This window comes from Anabrus simplex, chromosome 1 (assembly GCF_040414725.1).
Source record: "Anabrus simplex isolate iqAnaSimp1 chromosome 1, ASM4041472v1, whole genome shotgun sequence".
Lineage (NCBI taxonomy): Eukaryota > Metazoa > Arthropoda > Insecta > Orthoptera > Tettigoniidae > Anabrus > Anabrus simplex.
This window is the reverse complement of record NC_090265.1, coordinates 1,692,523,678-1,692,543,488: the sequence shown is the minus strand read 5'-3', so window position 1 is coordinate 1,692,543,488 and position 19,811 is coordinate 1,692,523,678. Positions and strand designations below refer to the sequence as shown.

The window sequence follows — 19,811 nt, the reverse complement described above, 5'->3', positions numbered from 1 at the left end:
TAAGCCCCCCATCAAATTCTATTTTGTTCACCAAGTTGTTTCCAAGAGACCCTTGCCTGTCAGATGGGAGTGGGACTTCATTACTCCCATAGGTCTGAGGCTTACTTAAAACGTTCTGAGCATGCTCAGTGAAAATTCTGTGAAGCCGAATGCTACCCTTACTTATACATAGTCCAAGTGATGACATCTCCTTTAATGGGTTAGGGACCACCGGTAGATTGCACAGTCCTAGCTACCTCAGCATAAGGAGGACCATGATTCGTAATATGTCCGAGATTCCCACTCTCATTCCATAGCATTTGGTATCTCGACTTTCAGAACCACTTACTAGACCATTCTGCTATTGCCCATGGTTCACGAACTAGGACGTGACTACAGTAACCCACACTACAAATTTTTCAATCAGTTACTGTCATTCAGCCAATTTTGTAACTCAGCAGGAATTATGTTCATTTCAAACAAATTGAGACTGAATGAGTTTAATTTGTTTCGGAAAAAAAAACTTTTCAAAAATTTGTATTCAGTCAACTAGAAAATCTTGACTTATGGAAAATGGGCCTTGGGAAAATTTGTTTTGAAAATTCAACTTTTTAACAAAGGCTGTTTTTTGTTTATGTTTCTTGTTTTCTTGCTAGTGTTTTAATGTCGCACCTACACATCAAAGGATTTCAGCTATGCAAGGATGGGAAAGGGCAAGGATCAGGAAGGTTGTGGCCTGGGCTGAATTAAGGTCTGATGTGAAAATGGGGAACCACAGAAAACTATCTTCAGGACTGCCAAGAGTGGGATTCAAACCCACCATATCCCAAATGCAAGCTCACAGCAACGCAACCCTAAGCACATGGCCAACTCACTCAGTGTCCAGTTTATTATTCTTACCAATAAATGTACAGTAAAAGAATGTAACCAACACATCATATACATGTATGTAGTTGTTGAAAAATACTACAAAAATAAAAGAAACTTCATCTTCATCATCATCATCATCATCATCATCATCATCATCATCATCATCATTTCCCTTTATCCAGCTGTAGCCGGGTAGGGTCAAATATGGTTCCTCTCCACTTTCTTCGGTCATTCCACCACTCCTCCTCCTACACTGTCTCCCAGTGCAGGTTTCTTTCTAAAATGCTGCGTTGGATGGTATCCTTCTATCTCAATCGTAGTCATCCACGGCCTCTCCTTCCTTGGATTTGCATTTCCATCACCGTTTTTGGCATTCTTTCATTGCTCATTTGCTTTATGTGCCCAAACCATCTTAGTCGGCTCTTCTCTATTCTATCATTCAATTTTTCCACTCCAATTTCTTCCTGGATTTTCTCATTCCTTATTTTGTCTCTTCTACTCTTCTGTATCATAGTCCTCAAGAACATTTCGGCTGCCTGTATTCGACTCTCATCCTTCTTTGTCATTGTCCAAGTTTCTGCTCCATAAGTTGTTACATCTTGTACATAGTAACTTGAAAAGTAATAATTGGGAAGAAAAAAAAAAATATATTAGGCAATATGATGAAATCAATCAATCACTACTAAGCAGGTGGCAGATTCCCTATCTGTTATTTTCCTAGCCTTTTCTTAAATAATTGCAAAGAAATTAGAAATTTATTTAACAGCCCCCTTGGTAAATTATTCCAACCCGTAAATCCGCTTCCTATAAATGAATATTTGCCCTAATTTGTCCTCTTGAATTCCAACTTTATATTCATACTAGCTGATGTACCCGTGCTTCGCTACGGGATTCTCAGAAAGACTGACTTGGTGGTTTTCCTAACTGAATTCAACATAGGTCATTACAAAAACGTCAGTAGGAATGTGTAGCGATTGAAAGCAATCTTATCATATAAAATACTCGATCAAATGAAAAACTGCACACTTTCTCACCTTCAACGAACAGTACTGCGGTGCCGATCCAACAGTCCAATGTTCCAGAGCTGGAATAACCAGGTCGCAGACTGCCGTGAACACTCCTCTGTCATTATTCCGTTAAATATGCACACTACTCATTCCAATCAGTGCCTCAGAGTAGGGATTGAATAGCTCGAATACTATGATGAACCAGTGTGTTACGTACCAGTAATATCAGAAAATGTATGAACCAGAGGAATGGCATGCTAAAGAAGAAAGTTATCTTACTCCCCAGCTACTTCCCGCCAATACACAGGCAGGCTGTTACAGTCGGTACGACCAGGCGAGTTGGCCGCGTAGTTAGGGGCATGCAGCTGTGAGCTTGCATCCGTGAGATAGTGGATTCGAACCCCACTGCCAGCATCCCTGAAGATGGTATTCCGTGGTTTCCCATTTCCACACCAGTCATACCAGAATGTACCTTAATTAAAGCCAAGGCCGCTTCCTTCACACCCCTATTTATTTCCTATCCCATCGTTGCCGAAACACCTACCTGTGTCCGTGCGACGTCAAGCAAATTTAAAAAAACTTGGAGATGAGTGGAAACAGAAGACAAAAAGCACATCAAAACAAACAATGGTCAATGTAATGTTATTGTTGATAAAGTTTATGAGCTTTCTATATTGCAGGCCTTCACATTAGTTTTCTTTCGACTCTGTGATATTAGGGCATCATACAAAATTATTTATATCGTAGACTGTAGTTCCTTATTCTCAGACTTTACATACCGACTTTTACTAAATTCTGTTTACCCATTTTCTCGTGACTCGGCGCTGATATGGACTTAGTAACAAAAATCCAAATTCATGCATATCTCTGATTATATGCGGTACGGTAACAATGTATAAGACATAAGTGATCACACCAAAATGTACCTTAATTAAAGCCAAGGCCGCTTCCTTCACACCACTATTTATTTCCTATCTCATCGTCGCCAAAATACCTACTTGTGTCCGTGCGATGTCAAGCAAATTTTAAAAAAAATTGGAGATGAGTGGAAACAGAAGACAAGAAGCACATCAAAACAAACAATGGTCAATGTAATGTTATTGTTGATAAAGTTTATGAGCATATCTACTACTACTAACTTACAACATAACTAAAGTTAACTTACGACATAACTAAAGTTGTGTTAGTTATGTAGTATTTATCGATACGACCACTAATAACATAAATAACTTATTTTGAGGATTACATTTCAGACCTTCCCCTAAACTACCATTTCACTCAGTGCGAATAACATTATTGATAGCCTAGATTATAGGGACCTATTCCAAAACTTTGCATACCAATTTTCCTGAAGATACGACCACTAATAAAATAAATATTTGTCAATTAAATTTTAGGCCTTCCCCTAAAATACCATTTTTCTCAGCGTGTATAGCCTATATTGTAGCGAATCATTTCCCATTTTTTTTTCTAGCGATTTCATTAATACACGGCCACTAATAACATAAATATTTGAGAATAAAATATCAGGCCTTCCCCTAAATTACCATTTCACTCAGCGTGATTAAAATAATTTATAGCCTAGATTGTAGCGGTTCATCACCCGACTTTACATTCCGATTTTCATTAAATTCTCTTCAGCCGTTTTCTCGTGATGCGTGTACATACAGACAGACAGACAGACAGACAGACAGACAGACAGACAGACAGACAGACAGACAGACAGACAGACAGACAGACAGAAATTACGGAAAAGTAAAAAATGCATTTTCTTGTTACTGTGGACATGACCGATACAGAAATACAATTCTTTTCAAATTCTGAGCAATGTACAGACAAAACTCTTATTTTATATATATATATATATATATATATATAGATTGTGATCTTTCCTATTTTTAAAGACATCACTCAAACTTATTCATCTACTAATGTCCCTCCATGCCATCTCTCCACTGACAGCTCGGAATATACTGCTGATATAAAAAAAATGGATTACTTTTTTTTTTCTTCCACCTATTCAATACAATCAATCGTAAAGTCAAGGTTTAATCCTCATTAAAATATGAAATGGTACATGTTTTGCCCCTTTTAAAGGGCATCATCAGCCATATCATCAACTCAAAACCAAACCAGGTACCTGTTTAAAATTTGAACTATGAATATTAAAAGAATTGTTAGGATCATTTAAGAATTTAACTTAATAAGTAAGCATTATGTAAGGAACTACATTCTTATAACTTGTAACATACCGCTTAGTCAAGTAGCTCGTCTCCTTTCTCCCAAGGCTTCCCAGCCCAAACTTTGCACCATTTTTGTGATGCTAATCTTTTGTTGGAAATCACCCAGAACAAATCAAGCTGCTTTCCTCTGGATTTTTTCCAGCTCTTGAATCAAGTAATCCTGGTGAGGGTCCCATACACTGGAATTGTACTCTAGTTGGGGTCTTATCAGAGACATATGCCTTATCCTTTATATCCTTACAACAATCTCTAAAGATCCTCATAACCATGTGCAGAGATCTGTACCCTTTATTTACAATCCCATTTATGTGATTACCCCAATGAAGATCTTTCCTTATATTAACACCCAGATTCTTACAATGATCCCTGTAAGGAACTTTTACCCCATCAATGCAGTAATTAAAAACAGAGAGGACTTTTCCTCTTTGTGAAACTCACAACCTCACTTTTAACCCCTTTTATCATCATATCATTGCCTGCTGTCCATTTCACAACATTGTCAAGGTTTTTTTGCAGTTGCTCACGATCATGTAACTTATTTATTACTCTGTACAGAATAACATCATCTACAAAAAGCCTTTTATCTCTTATTCTATTTCTTTACTCATATCATGTATATATATATAAGAAAACATAAGGGCCCAATTATACTGCCTTGAGGAATTCCCTCTTAATAATTACAGGACCAGATAAAGCTTCAACTACTCTAATTCTCTCAGTTCTATTTTCTAGAAATATAGCCACCCATTCAGTCACTCTTTTGTCACGTCCAATTGCACTCATTTTTGGCAGTGGTCTCCCATAATCTACCCTATAAAATGCCTTAAATAGGTCAATTGTGATACAGTCCATTTGACTTTCTGAATCCATGATATCTGCTATATCTTGCTGGAATCCTACAAGTTGAGCTTCAGTGGAATAACCTTTCCTAAACCAGAACTTCATTCTATCAAACTAGTTATCAATTTTGCAAACATACCTAATATAATCAGAAGGAATGCTTTCCCAAAGCTTACCTACAATGCACGTCAAACTTACTGGCCTGTAATTTTCAGCTTTATGTCTATCACCCTCTCCTTCATACACAGGAGCTACTATAGCAACTCTTCATTAATTTGGTATAGCTCTTTCATGCAAACAATAATCAAATAAGTACTTCAGATATGATACTATATCCCAACCCATTGCCTTTAGTATATCCCCAGAAATCTTATCAATTCCAGCCACTTTTCTAGTTTTCAACTTTTGTATCTTATTGTAAATGTCATTGTTATCACATGTAAATTTTAATACTTCTTTAGCATTAGTCTCCTCCTCTATCTGGACATTATCCTTGTAACCAACAATCTTTACATACTGCTGACTGAATACTTCTGCCTTTTTTGAAGATCCTCACATATACACTCCCCTTGTTCGTTAATGATTCCTGGAATGTCCTTCTTGGAATCTGTTTCTGCCTTAAAGTACCTATATGTACCCTTCCATTTTTCACTAAAATTTGTATGATTGCCAATTATGCTTACCATCACGTTATTCTTTGCTGACTTCTTTCCTAGAATAATTTATTAAAGACAAAAGCATCTGCTGACCAGTGGTTCTAGAATTGGGTCCATAAAATGTTATTCTCGTGCCTTAGCACTGACCTGCCCTAAGACACAGGTGGGTTCCATGATATCTACTTGATATGACACCATTTTCAAAAATCCCTGAACTATATACCTCTTTAAGCCATATAAGTGCCCTGTCAACTCTCCAAAGTACAAATAAATGAATAATATTCAAAGAGTGGAGCCTCCTTGTTTGTCAGATCTCATTCAGCAACTTCGGATCAGAATAATAAGTGTTATTATAAGAGTTACAAAACTTGTCGGAAGAACTTGCCATGGTATGGAATTCAACAAGCAAGAACACTTGAATAAAGATTTATGTATAATATCAACAGAAAATGGCAGCATTATACAAAATGTAAACATCAAGGGTTTATATCCATTTCCTCCTTCTCTTGAATATCACTCTTCAAACGAAGACATTTTCCAGCTGGTGCTTGAAGATTTCTGTAACATACACTTTAGAATGAACTACATGGTGGATTTTTCACTTGCTGTGTGATTGAACACTTTCCCCTTTAATTAATCTCCATTCCTAACTGCTTGGCCTGGCCCAACTTGTCACTGCCAGCAGTGTGAATGCAGCCTTAGACACTTAGTTGTCCATTTTTTATTTGCATGCTTTTTTTACAAGGATTTTATGTTAAATGTTAAATGTCTCAATTTACTGTAAGATTTGTGACCATTTCTTGGACACAATACTCTTCTGCTGGCCATATTTACCTTTTTAAAATGAAAAGCCTTGCCTGGATCAAAGATGGTAAGTTATCAAGATTACAGATAGTTTCCATATCTATATGTTCCGTGTTTTACTTTTAACCCGGGAGAGGGCACACAGCCGGGCACTTACATGAGAAGGTGCTTGCGGTTGATAACACCGCACCTTATATTTACTCACAGCAATCACAGTTCATTGTTGTATATTTCTCAATTTATACATTTACTTGTTTATTTATGGGTATTTTGCAGGGGGTTATTTCTTTTGCATTTCATACAAATGATTTCTCTTTTATTTGAGCAACATTGTCCCTGTGGCATACTGAGTTCCTAACTTTTATTTTAGTGCTTTCCTGTATTTTTGTTGTTTTATTCAGTTAGCAGATTGTATTGTTGACTTCATAATAGATAAGAAAGAACAGGAAAGAATAAATAAACTTCTTGAGAGCATTAGCAAGAGGATAGGACACATTTTGCCAGGGCGGTTTGAAGATGTTACCAGACACAAAATTCAGCGGATGTTTCGGAAGAGGAAGGAGATGAAAATATTTTTGAGGCCAGATATGATAATACAGAAACTGACATATCAGCTGAATATGAGGATGACAGTGAAGAGGTGTGAGTAGTCAACCTTGTTGTAGGTCCTGCTAGTGCTTTGTTTCATGTCTCCTCCTTTACAACGCACTCAAGAATTTTATTTATTCTTTTCTGTTCTTTCTGATCTATCTGTTAACTGAACAAACCAATGAAAATACAGGAATAAGCAGTAGAATAAATGTAAGAAACTCAGAACACCACAGGGCATGCGTGGACAAAAGCACTGCTAATTTACACTTTCAATCACCGGATTAACACAGTCATGACTGAGGGATTGACAATGCTGTATTGTGCTACCCAATACCTCCTAGTAGGATATGATTGGGGTGAGAGAGCCGTACAACAGTCACTTAATAACTGGCGAACAAACAAATACTTCTGCAGTCAAAAAGACTGCGGCATGCTTCCTCCTGGGTTAAGGGTCCCTGGGTGTGAAAAGTCATCAAAAACTCACATATTGGTTTTTCACTTCTTTGAAAATTCAAAAACGTATATTTAATATGTGTATGTCCCAAGGGCATGGCCACCAGTAACATACAGAAAACTAGAAATTAGTTATATTTCCTACTAGCAAGATACCCGTGCTTCGCTACGGTATTATACTGAAATTTATAATTGAATGCTTATTGTTTTAGATATATAATCCACTGAAATTCGCGATCTAACTCGTTTTCTGCGAGAATCCACCAAAATTCCCGATCTGACTCCTTTTCTATTAGATTACGGCACGTTTCCTCCCATTGTTCAATCTTATTTTCCAGCAATCGATTTCGTACTTCCCGGGCTAGGCTCAGGTATTCCTCCCGGTCAGTTGGGTCCGTAAATCTTTGCCATCTTTTCCTATAATCATTTTTCTGCCGGGCTGAGTGGCTCAGACGGTTAAACCCCAACTTGGCAGGTTCGATCCTGGCTCAGTCCGGTGGTATTTGAAGGTGCTCAAATACGACAGCCCCGTGTCGGTAGATTTACTGCCACGTAAAAGAACTCCTGCGGGACTAAATTCCGGCACCTTGGCGTCTCCGAAGACCTTAAAAAAGTAGTTAGTGGGACGTAAAACAAATAACATTATTATTATCATTTTTAATATGGATAAAATCCTTCAGGAGATCCGGCGTGGTGTCTTATTGGATGCCTTGGCGGCACTGAACCCGCGGCCGGACTGCATTCTTAGTCATTACCCGTCCAGGAGCCGTTTCCAGCGCGGTCCGCACATTTGACGACAGTCCAGAACATTATTATTATTATTATTATTATTATTATTATTATTATTATTATTATTATTATTATTATTATTATTATTATTACTATTACTATTATGTGTTGCTGGAATGGCTGATGACAGGGAAAATCGGAGTATCCGGAGAAAAACCTGTCCCCCCCCCATTTTGTCCAGCACGAATGTCACACGGAGTGACCGGGATTTGAACCACAGAACCCAGCTGTGAGAGGCCGGCGCGCTGCCGCCTGAGCAACAAAGGATCCCTATAAGTACATTAAGAACAGTAAAATCAATTGGTCTCACCTCCTTCTACACCCCATCGCCGTTAAGTTTATTTACCGCCACCCCCAAAAAAAAATTAAAAGAAGGCTTGTTTCTTTATGTTGAAAGGAGATTCCAAACACCAATGTTCACGTCTATTACCTTCAGTTTTGAGATATAATTATTCCCATAAAAATAATTTACTTTTTTCACTTCATTTCACACTACCCCCCCCCCCCCCGGCCAAGTGAATTTTCCCGCAAAAAATACTTGTTTCTTTAATAGTAAACGATCTTCTAAATATCAATTATCACGACTCTAACTTCTTCAGTTTTTGATTTATGTGTCCTCATGAAAGGAATTCAACTCCTTTACACTCTCGCTCTCCAAGATGGTTTCCCAACCCAAAACGCGTTTTTCTTTGTTATTAAAGGAGATCCAAATACGAATTTTCACGTCTGTAACAACTTTAGTTTTTATTAGATGTATGCATTCTCATACAATTAAGTCAATTAATTTTTCATTTTTTTCACCTTCCCCCCCCCCCCCCCCTTCATTGGATTTTCCAAGAATACGTGTTTCCTTACTTTTAAAGCAGATTGCAAATATCAAATTTCATGTCTGTAAGTCTGTAACATCTTCATTTTTGAGATATCAGTAGCCTAATTAAAAGAATTCAGCACCATTTTCAGTCACTTTTTCCCCCCTCCTCGCAAGTGGTATTTCCGAAAACTAAAAATACACGTTTCTATATGTTTAATAGAGATAAAAAAATACCATTTTTCACTTCTGTAACATGTTAAGTTTTTTTAGATATACTGTAAAAATTCTTATTTTAAAATTTCACCCCTTTTTAGTTCCCCTTAAGTGGAGTTTCCAAAAACAAATCACCTATGTTTCTTTACATTTACAGGAGATTCCAAACACCCACGTTTTATGCCTGTAACATTTTACGTTTCCAAGATATTCTGCAGATATCGTCTTTCAAAAAATTCACCCCAATTTGTCACTCCTGTATAACCGCCATTAATTGGATTTTCCTAAAACTAAAAAATACGTGTTTCTTTATTTTTAAAGGAGATCCCCTATACAAATTTTCAGTTCTGTTATATCTTTCGTTTCTGAGATATATGTATCCTCATTAAAGGCATTCAACCCATTTTTCTCCCTTTTAAACCCCTCATATTTGGATTTACAGGAAACAAAAAAATACATGTTCCTTTATTTTTAAAGGAGATTCTAACTACCAATTTTTACATCTGTAAATTTTAAAGTTTTAAGATGTAGACAGACTCATTTTAAAAAATTCACCCCCCCCCTTTTCACCCCCAATATTTGGATTTTCCAAAAACGAAAAAATACGTGTTTCTTTACTTTTAAATAGATCCCAAATACCAATTTTCAGGCCTGTAATATCTTCAGGTTCTGAAATATAAGTAGCTTCATTAAAGGCATTCAACCCATTATTCACCCTTTTACACCCTTCCTATTGGGATTTTCCGAAAACAAAAGAATACATCTTTCTTTATTTTTAATGGAGATTCGAAATACCAATCTTTACATCTATAAACTTTAAAAGTTTTGAGATACAGATACACTCATTTTTAAAAATCACACCCTTTTCACACACACACGCCCCCCCCATTAACTGGATTTTCCAAAAACACAAAAATACGTGTTTCTTTATTTTTAAAGGAGATCCCAAACACCAATTTTCAGGTCTGTAATATCTTCAAGTTCTGAAATATAAGTAGACTCATGAAAGGCATTGGACCCCTTTTTCAACCTTTGCCACCCTTCCTTATTAGGATTTTCCGAAAACAAAATATACGTGTTTCTTTAATTTTAAAGGAGATTCTAAATACCAATTTTCACATCTATAACCTTGAAAAGTTTTGAGATATAGATACACTCATTTTAAAATATTACCCCTTTTCACCCCCCTTAATTGGATTTTCCAGAAACAAAAAATATATGTGTTTCTTTATTTTTAAAGGAGATCCCAAACACCAATTTTCAGGTCTGTAATATCTTCAGTTTCTGAGATATAAGTAGCATCATTAAAGGCATTCAACCCCTTTTTCACCCCCTTTTCACTCCTACTATTGCGATTTTCCGAAAACAAAAAAATACGTGTTTCTTTATTTTTAATGAAGATTGTAAATACCAATTTTTACATCTGCGAAGTGTAAAAGTTTGGAGACATAGATTCACTCATTTTAAAAATTCACCCCCTTTTCACCCTCCCATTAATTGGATTTTCCAAAAACAAAAAAATACGTGTTTCTTTATTTTTAAAAGAGATCAAAAGTACCAATTTTCAGGTCTGTAATATCTTCAGTTTCTGAGATATAAGTACCGGTATCCTGATTAAAGGCATTCAACCCATTTTTCCCCATTTTCACCCTTTTTCACCCCTCCTATTGGGATTTTCTGAAAACAAAAAAATATGTGTTTCCTTATTTTTAAAGAAGATTCTAAATAGCAATTTTTACATCTGTAAACTTTTAAAGTTTTGAGATATAGATACACTCATTTTAAAATTTCACCCCCCTTCTCACCCCCTTAGTGAAGGAATATCCAAAAATCCTCTCTTAGCGAGCACCTACATCTTAATATCAATATATCCCCAAAATTTTATTTCTTTATGTCCAGTAGTTTTGGCTCGGCGATGATGAATCAGTCAGTCAGTCAGTCAGGACAAGTTATTTTATATATATAGATTACCCCATGGCATTACAGCCCTTGAAGGGCCTTGGCCTACCAAGTGACCGCTGCTCAGCCTGAAGGCCTGCAGATTACGAGGTGTCATGTGGTCAGCACGACAAATCCTCTCAGCCGTTATTCTTAGCTTTCTAGACCGGATATTTCCTATTAGATCATTTGTATTTTCTATCAATAATCTAGATCCAAAAGTGATGAACAGATAGGGACAGTCGATGTCTTCGATGCACAGTGAAGTCAAACTGGCAAGCTTCATCAGAAACCATGGCTATGGACTTTCAATTGGCAACTGGAAGTGATCTCAGTACTTATACCATCTGTCTGGAGAGCTTTGTACTTGGACTTCATATAAACCAAAGATCACTAAATGGAATCTCGCTGCAGATTACTGTGGTACAGAACACATTGTCTGTAGATTCTAAAACAATGGAAGTGTATTAAGTGGAGTGATAAACACCTTTCACATTGTGTTAGTGTCCGACTCGTTGGCTGAATGGTCAGCGTACTGGCCTTCGGTTCAGAGGGTCCCGGGTTCGATTCCCGGCTGGGTCGGGGATTTTAACCTTCATTGGTTAATTCCAATGGCCCGGGGGCTGGGTGTTTGTGCTGTCCCCAACATCCCTGCAACCCACACACCACACATAAGACTATCCTCCACCACAATAACATGCAGTTACCTACACATGGCAGATGCCGCCCACCCTCATCGGAGGGTCTGCCTTGCAAGGGCTGCACTCGACTAGAAATAGCCACACAAAATTATTATTATTGTGTTAGTGTGATGGATGTGTATGAACCAGGTAAATGCCAGGTGAGCAATACTAACCAGAGTGCGCTGTGAAATTTGATGGATGAAGCATTATGTCAAGGATCTGTTTTTTGTAATTTGTGTTTGGACCAATTGTTTTAGTTCCTTGAGCCATGCACAGGCCTGGTAACAGCATTCTCAGGCCCCTGTGCAACTGAGGGGTCCAGACCCCTAAATCCTGCTTCCCCTCCCCCTTCACTTAAGTTAGACCAGAACTGCGAACTTGCAGGTTATTTTATAATCAAGACTGAGCAACTAATTATCAGCCCCTGGCAGCAGAGTTTGCACCAAACATTGGTGTAATAATGGTGTAAAATTGGTGCAAAACTTTTATCAGTGAAAATGTGGTGTATTTATGTGCTAATTTGGTGCAAAAGTGACAATAGATGCACCATTTTAACACCAATGAAAAATGGACCAAAACTGCACCATAATTACACCACATATTTTTTTTCACATTAATTTACACCATTCTTTTACACCAACAAAGTTGGTGCAAGAAAAGTGACACTTTACACCATAGTTACTCCAAAAATGAAGTACATTAATCTGAAAATTTCTGCGCCAATTTCATGCTAAAATTACACTAACGTTTTTCTTTCCAGTTTTTTTTTGCTAGGGGCTTTACGTCGCACCGACACAGATAGGTCTTATGGTGACGATGGGATAGGAAAGGCCTAGGAGTTGGAAGGAAGTGGCCGTGGTCTTAATTAAGGTACAGCCCCAGCATTTGCCTGGTGTGAAAATGGGAAACCACGGAAAACCATCTTCAGGGCTGCCGATAGTGGGATTCGAACCTACTATCTCCCGGATGCAAGTTCACAGCCGCGTGCCTCTTTCCACTTTCTTTTGTTGTCAACACTACTGTTGTTTGGCTCCATTGCTAAATGGTTAGTGTGCTGGCCTTTGGTCACAGGGGTCCTGGGTTCAATTCCCGGCAGGGTCGGGAATTTTAACCTGAATTGGTTAATTTCGCTGGCACAGGGGCTGGGTGTATGTGTCGTCTTCATCATCATTTCACCCTCATCATGACACGCAGGTCGCCTACGGGTATCAAATCAAAAGACCTGCATCTGGCGAGCCGAACTTGTCCTCTGACACTCCCGGCACTAAAAGCCATACGCCATTTCATTTCATTTCAACACCACTGTTGAATCCAATTTTCTTCAAAAATGATCCAAAGTAACACCAAGGATTTGGGTGCATTTGTGGAATCATGCTGGTGTATTTTAGTGCAAAATTTGTGCAGTGTTCTTAGTATTTACCAAACAAATATTGGTGTAATCTTGGTATAAAGTTGATGTAATTTTGGTGTATCTTTTGAAGCAAGCATTGTGGTATATTTGTGGAGTAAACTTTGTGCCACTTTGTTGCAAAATTAGTGTATATTCTTTTGCATTTACCCCAAACAATATAGTACAAAATTGGTAGAAAATTAGTAACAACAACAACAACAATGCTAACATCATACTTCTCTACTACACACTGACACACACTCTCTCTACCTTCATTTGATTTTCACTTTTTAAACAAGAGAACTTTGTATTCCTAATGGCGTTTAAATTTATTTAAACTTTAAATTTTTAATTCTTCCTTTTGTTCCTGGGTCTCTGGGCATTTGCCCACTTTGCCTCCCTACCCTGTTGCCAGCCTTGGCCATGAACGTTAAAGCCTATCAGACAATCTTCGATAATTCTCTTCTACCAATTTGCAGCAACAATTTGGAACTGGCTCATTTCATTTTCAACATGACAACGCACCAGTTTATAAAGGGAACACTGTAACCTAGCTGTTTGTCAAAATATGAGTGAGTGAATGAAATCAAATGGCTGGCCCAAAGTACTGATCTAAACCCCAATTGATCATCTCTGGGATGCGTTACATTAATCAACAGCCAGACCATAACCTTACTAGTTCTTTGTAAAATCTGTGGGTGGATGAGGTGCCCAACCTGCGCCTCGTAGTTTAGAGAACGAAGGAAGAGGATAAATGCCAGAGTACAGTGGTGGAGAGAAAGGCAACAGAATTATTTATCATATTACAGAATTATTTAGCATATTTCAGGAGGAATGGAAGAATATACCCCACAGACAACAACGGAAATTTTAAGGAAATTCTTCCTAGAATGGTAGAGACGGTGATCGCAGCAAAGGGCAGACCCACATTTTACTGACACCATAGCAGTTTCAATTAAGCCAGTGCCTACATGTCTAGTCATTAATGGCAATGTAGTATATTTTGAATGATCTTATTACATTTTATCTGATTGTAGCATAAAATTTCCATTTGAAATTATATTATTCCATGATAAGTTGCAAAAATATATTAGAATTGGCTAACTGAAAAGTGACAAAATTATTGGTCCAAAAGGTTAAATTGTACAGAGGACAAGTTTCTAATCTTATATGAATATCTTTTCAGGTGTTGCAATTCCAATGTATGCTTCCTACTCATGGGTGCAAGTCTGGGTTTACCAGGAGGACAGCAACGGCAACTACGACAACTGTTACACAATGCATCGCTGTGTGACCGAAACTCAAGGGTTCATTGGAATATATTACATCATAGCATTTTCTGTCATCTTCTCTCCTGTGATCCTTATTTTTTTAGTAATTCATGGTGTCATTGCTAAATTTATATGGCTCAGGCGGAAACCATACATACCTCCAACTGACAATAGTGCAAGCAAGAACAACAACAATTGTGATAACAGCATCAGTTCGCCAAGCTTGAACATGACAAAACGGACACAATTGACCACAGTAAGTGCTGAAAGCAACAGTGAAAATAACAAAATAAAGGTAACACCTACACCTGCTATAAAGTATGTCAATCAAAGAAATTATCGCTCAGTACATAGAGAGAGAAATGTTCGAACATTTAGAAGAATTGTTTTGATGATGTTGGCCTTTTTTGCGTTACGATCACCAAATTGGATATCAATGGTTTTCTTCACAAACAGGACACTTCATGGTGAAGGATATTGGATAACAAAGTATGTATTCAGCCTTCTCAATGTTCTGTGTTGTACCTTGAATCCACTGATGTATTGTTTTAGTGATGAAACCTTACTAGTTCTTCGTAAAATCTGCGGGTGGATGAGGTGCCCAACGTGTGCCTCTTGGTTTAGAGAACGAAGGAAGAGGTTAAATACCAGTACAGTGGTGGAGAGAAAGGCAACATGCGACAAGGACACAGGGCCAGTAATAGTTCATGTTCCCCGAATGGTGCCAAGAGGACCGTATAGTGATTCTGAGAAACAAACTGTAAAAGAACCTGCACCTGTGTTGCAAACTAACATTCAAACTAAAGAGATTTGTCCAACAGAAGACAATCTGTGCAACAATCATGATATATCCGAGTCATCATCACAAATAAACATCAAGGTACAAGAATAAATGGGGCTGAACACACAGATGTTAGATCCCTTTAAGCAACAAACATCATCACAACAAGCAAGAATAAATGCCTACTAAAAGTGTTTTATGTCACAATATATGACCCATTGCACAGAAAGAGACCTAAAGTCACATCGTTCATTTCTGAGATTTTTGTGGTTCAAAAATTGGCTTGGCATACAGTCCCGTATGAATTAATTAGAAAGTGGCAATAAAATACCCATTTTTCATTTTTTAATTTATTTACATAATACATACCTTGAATACCTTATAACAGCTAATATGTCCTCCTTTGTGTTTTATAAGTTCTTTCACATGATATGGCATTGATTCCACAAGCTTTGAGAACATATTTTTCAGTACTGGTACCTATATCATCATGAAACCACACTTTAATTAGAGACTCTATCATGCGTACTTCAGTGGAACAGTCAAGTTTGATCACAAATATAAAGATAGAAACTTTTCACCTAATCAACACAATTATTTATTATAAGGCATTTTATAATAAATACCTTATAATAAATAATATGATATTATAAAAAATACCTTATAATAAGAGGAATAATCAATATGGAAAATGAAGTTAATAGATTATAACAGTCATGTGAGTCTCCTTTTGCAAATAGTCCACAATTTTAAGCTGTTGATACAATTTATAGAACTCTCCTTGTTTACTTTGTTCCTCATTGACTGGATGTATGCTATATTTTCTTCTCATACTGGAAAGTAATCACTGCTTTACCGCATTACCTGTAGATAAATCACTATGACTGGCAGAGTCTGTAAGCATTTGTAAACATGAAGCAAATCAGTCCAGTAGAATGGACAGACGGATTTGCCAAAGCTGTTTTTAGTAAACTGTTTTAATAAGTTATATAGATTTACACTGATTCTGTCTTCATACTTAGGTCCACGGCAACTTCTCAGTAGCCAAGTTTCGCACTCTGCGTATTAGTACCACTTCGGCTAGCGTATTTGTTGGCTCACTCTGCTGTGGGCTTTCTTTACCAATGTGTGCAGTGTCTACCAGATGCTATATGGGAGCACTCATTTTGAAATTGATTACAGATATATCTCATTGGTTGTCACACTAAACTGAGTCTGTTCTTAATGTTTCGGCTGGCCTGTACAGTTCCCTGTAGTGTTCTCCATAAGGAGTTCTCTCACTGAATACTACTACTCAATGCATTAAACGGCGGGAAGTGAGGCGACAAAAAATGCTTCAGCATGTTCTGCTGAGACGAGGTGTGAGGTGCATGGTGAGATGCATGTCGAGATGTGCAGCAAGGTGAACAACTCCAACGTTTTTTTTGCCTAAGAATTTTTGTTGTCATTACTCAGTCATTGTAATACAGTAGTTACTTTAGTTATAAGGGCTAAAAGAGATGTTTCACATACAAGTTGAGATGTTTGATATCTTGGCCAGAATTTCAAAATGGATACACTGGCTATCTCCTTGTTTCATACCCTTTTCCATCCTTAAGGTCTTACTTTTCTGTCCATTAATCCTGACTATTCCAAAAAATATCCTTATAAATGCTTTGAATAACTCTAACAATTGTATCTGGAGCTTGAAGGTTCTGAAGTTCTGAAGATTCTGAAGGGCTTTCCATACTTCTTCCTTAGGCATAGAATGAAAAGCTGCAGCTAGATTCTAGAATTCTAAGCAGCAATGGGAAGTGCTCTTGCTTGAGACTCTCGCCACACGGCGAGATGCACAATGAGATGCACTGTGAGGTGAACAACTCCAACATGTTTTGGCCAAAGTTGCTAGATGGTGCAACATGCAAGGCCGACCTATCGATTTGCAGGGTCTGGGGCAAAATTAAGTCACAGAGCCAATGATTCAGGTGGGAACTCCATATACAGTAGGAATAAATTTCAAAAGTTCAGTTTCGTGCTGCAATACAAGCTCATTCTCCCAACCTGTGTGTGTGGGGTTACTTGATGAACCTGGCATATGAGAGTCCAATTCAATCAGAGGAAGAGCTTTCAGCTGTTTACTCCCTACAGCACATGCCTAGAGTCTTTGAACATGTGCGACAAACAATTGCAAGTTACTGCAGAGCTTCTATTGCAGTAAGAGGCTGTACTTTTTATAAAGGATTATGATTCAATTGAAATGATAAATACTGTGTCTGCTTAATGGAGGTGCACTAGAAAATAGACATTCTGTATTTATTTGCACTAGTCACTTGAATACACATCAAACATTGTCAGAATGCATTATATTAATAACATTTCTTGCCAGTACAATACTGTAGGGCCTTACATTCTTTAGCAGTCAAACAGAGTTTTCCAAATTGCTGTGGCGGCATGATGTTGTTGATCGCCTGACTTTCCACTGAAATTTTAATCTCAGGCATTATTATTATTATTATTATTATTATTATTATTATTATTATTATTATTATTATTATTATACTACTACTACCGCTACCGCTTTTCCCACTCCTGTGGGTTTATGGATGTTAACTCTACCACACATGTGGATTTGGCCCTGTTTTATGTCTGGATGCCTTTCCCAATGCCAAACCTACTGTATGTGGAGAGGTGTAACCACTATCGTGTTTTCCTGGTAGTGTGGTGTGTTGTCTGAATATGAGGAGGAAAGTGTTGGGACAAACACAAACACCCAATCTCCGAGCCATAAGAATTCATCAGACATGATTAAAATCCCTGCCCTGGCCAGGAATCAAACTTGGGACCCTCTGAACTGAAGGCCTCAACACTGACCATTCAGCCATGGAGTCAGACAGCCTTGAAATATTATGCTGACTTATCAAAATTATTCAATTGTAGCATGAACTCCTGACAACATCTATAATTTTGACCAAGAGCTAGAGATTGTTTTTGTTTTTCATATTCCCATGTACTCATGTATTAATACATGTTAGACAATAAATATGCTGTAATGTATTGACAAGGTGGCTCCATAAAAGCATTATATTGATTCTGACAGCATCTTGATGTCTTCAGACTGCACTCAATAGATTCTTATTCGGACACATCATCATCGTCATCATATTATATTATTATTATTGTTATTGTTAAGCCTCCGTGGCTCAGGCGGCAGCGCGCTGGCCTCTCACTGCTGGATACCGTGGTTCAAATTCCGGTCACTCCATGTGAGATTTGTGCTGGACAAAGCGGAGGCAGGACAGGTTTTTCTCCGGGTACTCCGGTTTTCCCTGTCATCTTTCATTCCAGCAACACTCTCCAATATCATTTCATCTGTCAGTCATTAATCATTGCTCCAGAGGAGTGCAACAGACTTCAGCAGCCGGCACATTTCCTATCCTCGCCACTAGATGGGGGCTTCATTCATTCCATCCCTGACCTGGTCGAATGACTAGAAACAGGCTGTGGATTTTCACATTATTGTTGTTGTTGTTGTTGTTGTTGTTGTTGTTTATTTTGTTGTTCCCATAGTGATAACTGCTGAACCAAAGGTGGTGAATTTCAAAGATGACTGATAGCTATTTCTAGTGTAGAGTACCATATGGAAAATGGTCCAGAACGTCAAAGGAAATAACTCAACCCTTAATCTCCAAACAAAGAGACTGAGTAAGGAGGAAGGTACCTACCGTACCATTTACAGTACCTGTCCTTGTATCACAGAACATGTAGAATCAATTCATAAAATATAGGAGAAATGAAAGGGAACAGTTAGTAGGGCAAACACAATGACAGGTCAGTGTAGAAAGAGGAGACAAGAACAAACAAGAAAACACTAAAGGCATTCTCTGCACCTTCGAACAGATAGGCTCTCTCCTCATCAATCTCTGATCTGCATCCTTTCTTTAAATTCATTCATCGAACAGTCCATAGTCACCAGGTCATATCAGACATAAAAGAGAGAAGAAAATGTGGAGCTCCACTTTGTAGTTCACCATCAAGAATATACCAATCTCACTGGTCAAGAAAGACAAATGAAAGTGACTGAACTAAAACTTACGATAAAATCATCATGGAAGGTCACAGTTTACCCCATACATTGTACTTCACTGCTTACATGTGTCAAATAACTGATGCTTGCTTTATTTTCTGAGTCTGAAAAGTTTGAAAGCACTGGTTCCCAAAGTTACTAAGAATGCTTCCACTGTATGAAATATAGATGACATATTTTGTTTTATTGTTTCTTTATGCAGGAGGAAGCAGACTTCCAGTGAAGTGAGGCTTCACACAAGGTAAGCTATCACATAACAAATGGACGTCCATTTAACATACTGAACACAGTTCCCGAGCATTGCTTGGGCTCCCTCATTTACTGCCATATTCGATGCCTGAGCAGCGCTTGGGCTTGGTTTCCTTAACTAGTAAATCATCACATGCTGGAAATACATCCATATCTCTTCTGGTAAACATGAATGACAGC

General features: G+C 37.8%; 1 protein-coding gene across 2 annotated transcripts in view; it reads left to right on the top strand.

The window, feature by feature from the left end:
* Positions 1-15,634, top strand: part of LOC136881978 (uncharacterized) — a 46,374-nt gene extending 30,740 nt beyond the window's left edge. For both annotated transcript variants that reach the window (XM_067154460.2, XM_068229522.1), the window contains one exon: positions 14,454-15,634. In XM_067154460.2, the coding sequence (XP_067010561.2) occupies positions 14,468-15,430 (963 nt within the window). In that variant the 5' untranslated portion in view covers positions 14,454-14,467 and the 3' untranslated portion in view covers positions 15,431-15,634. The remainder of the gene's footprint in view (positions 1-14,453) is intronic.
* The last annotated feature ends 4,177 nt before the right edge of the window (positions 15,635-19,811 follow it).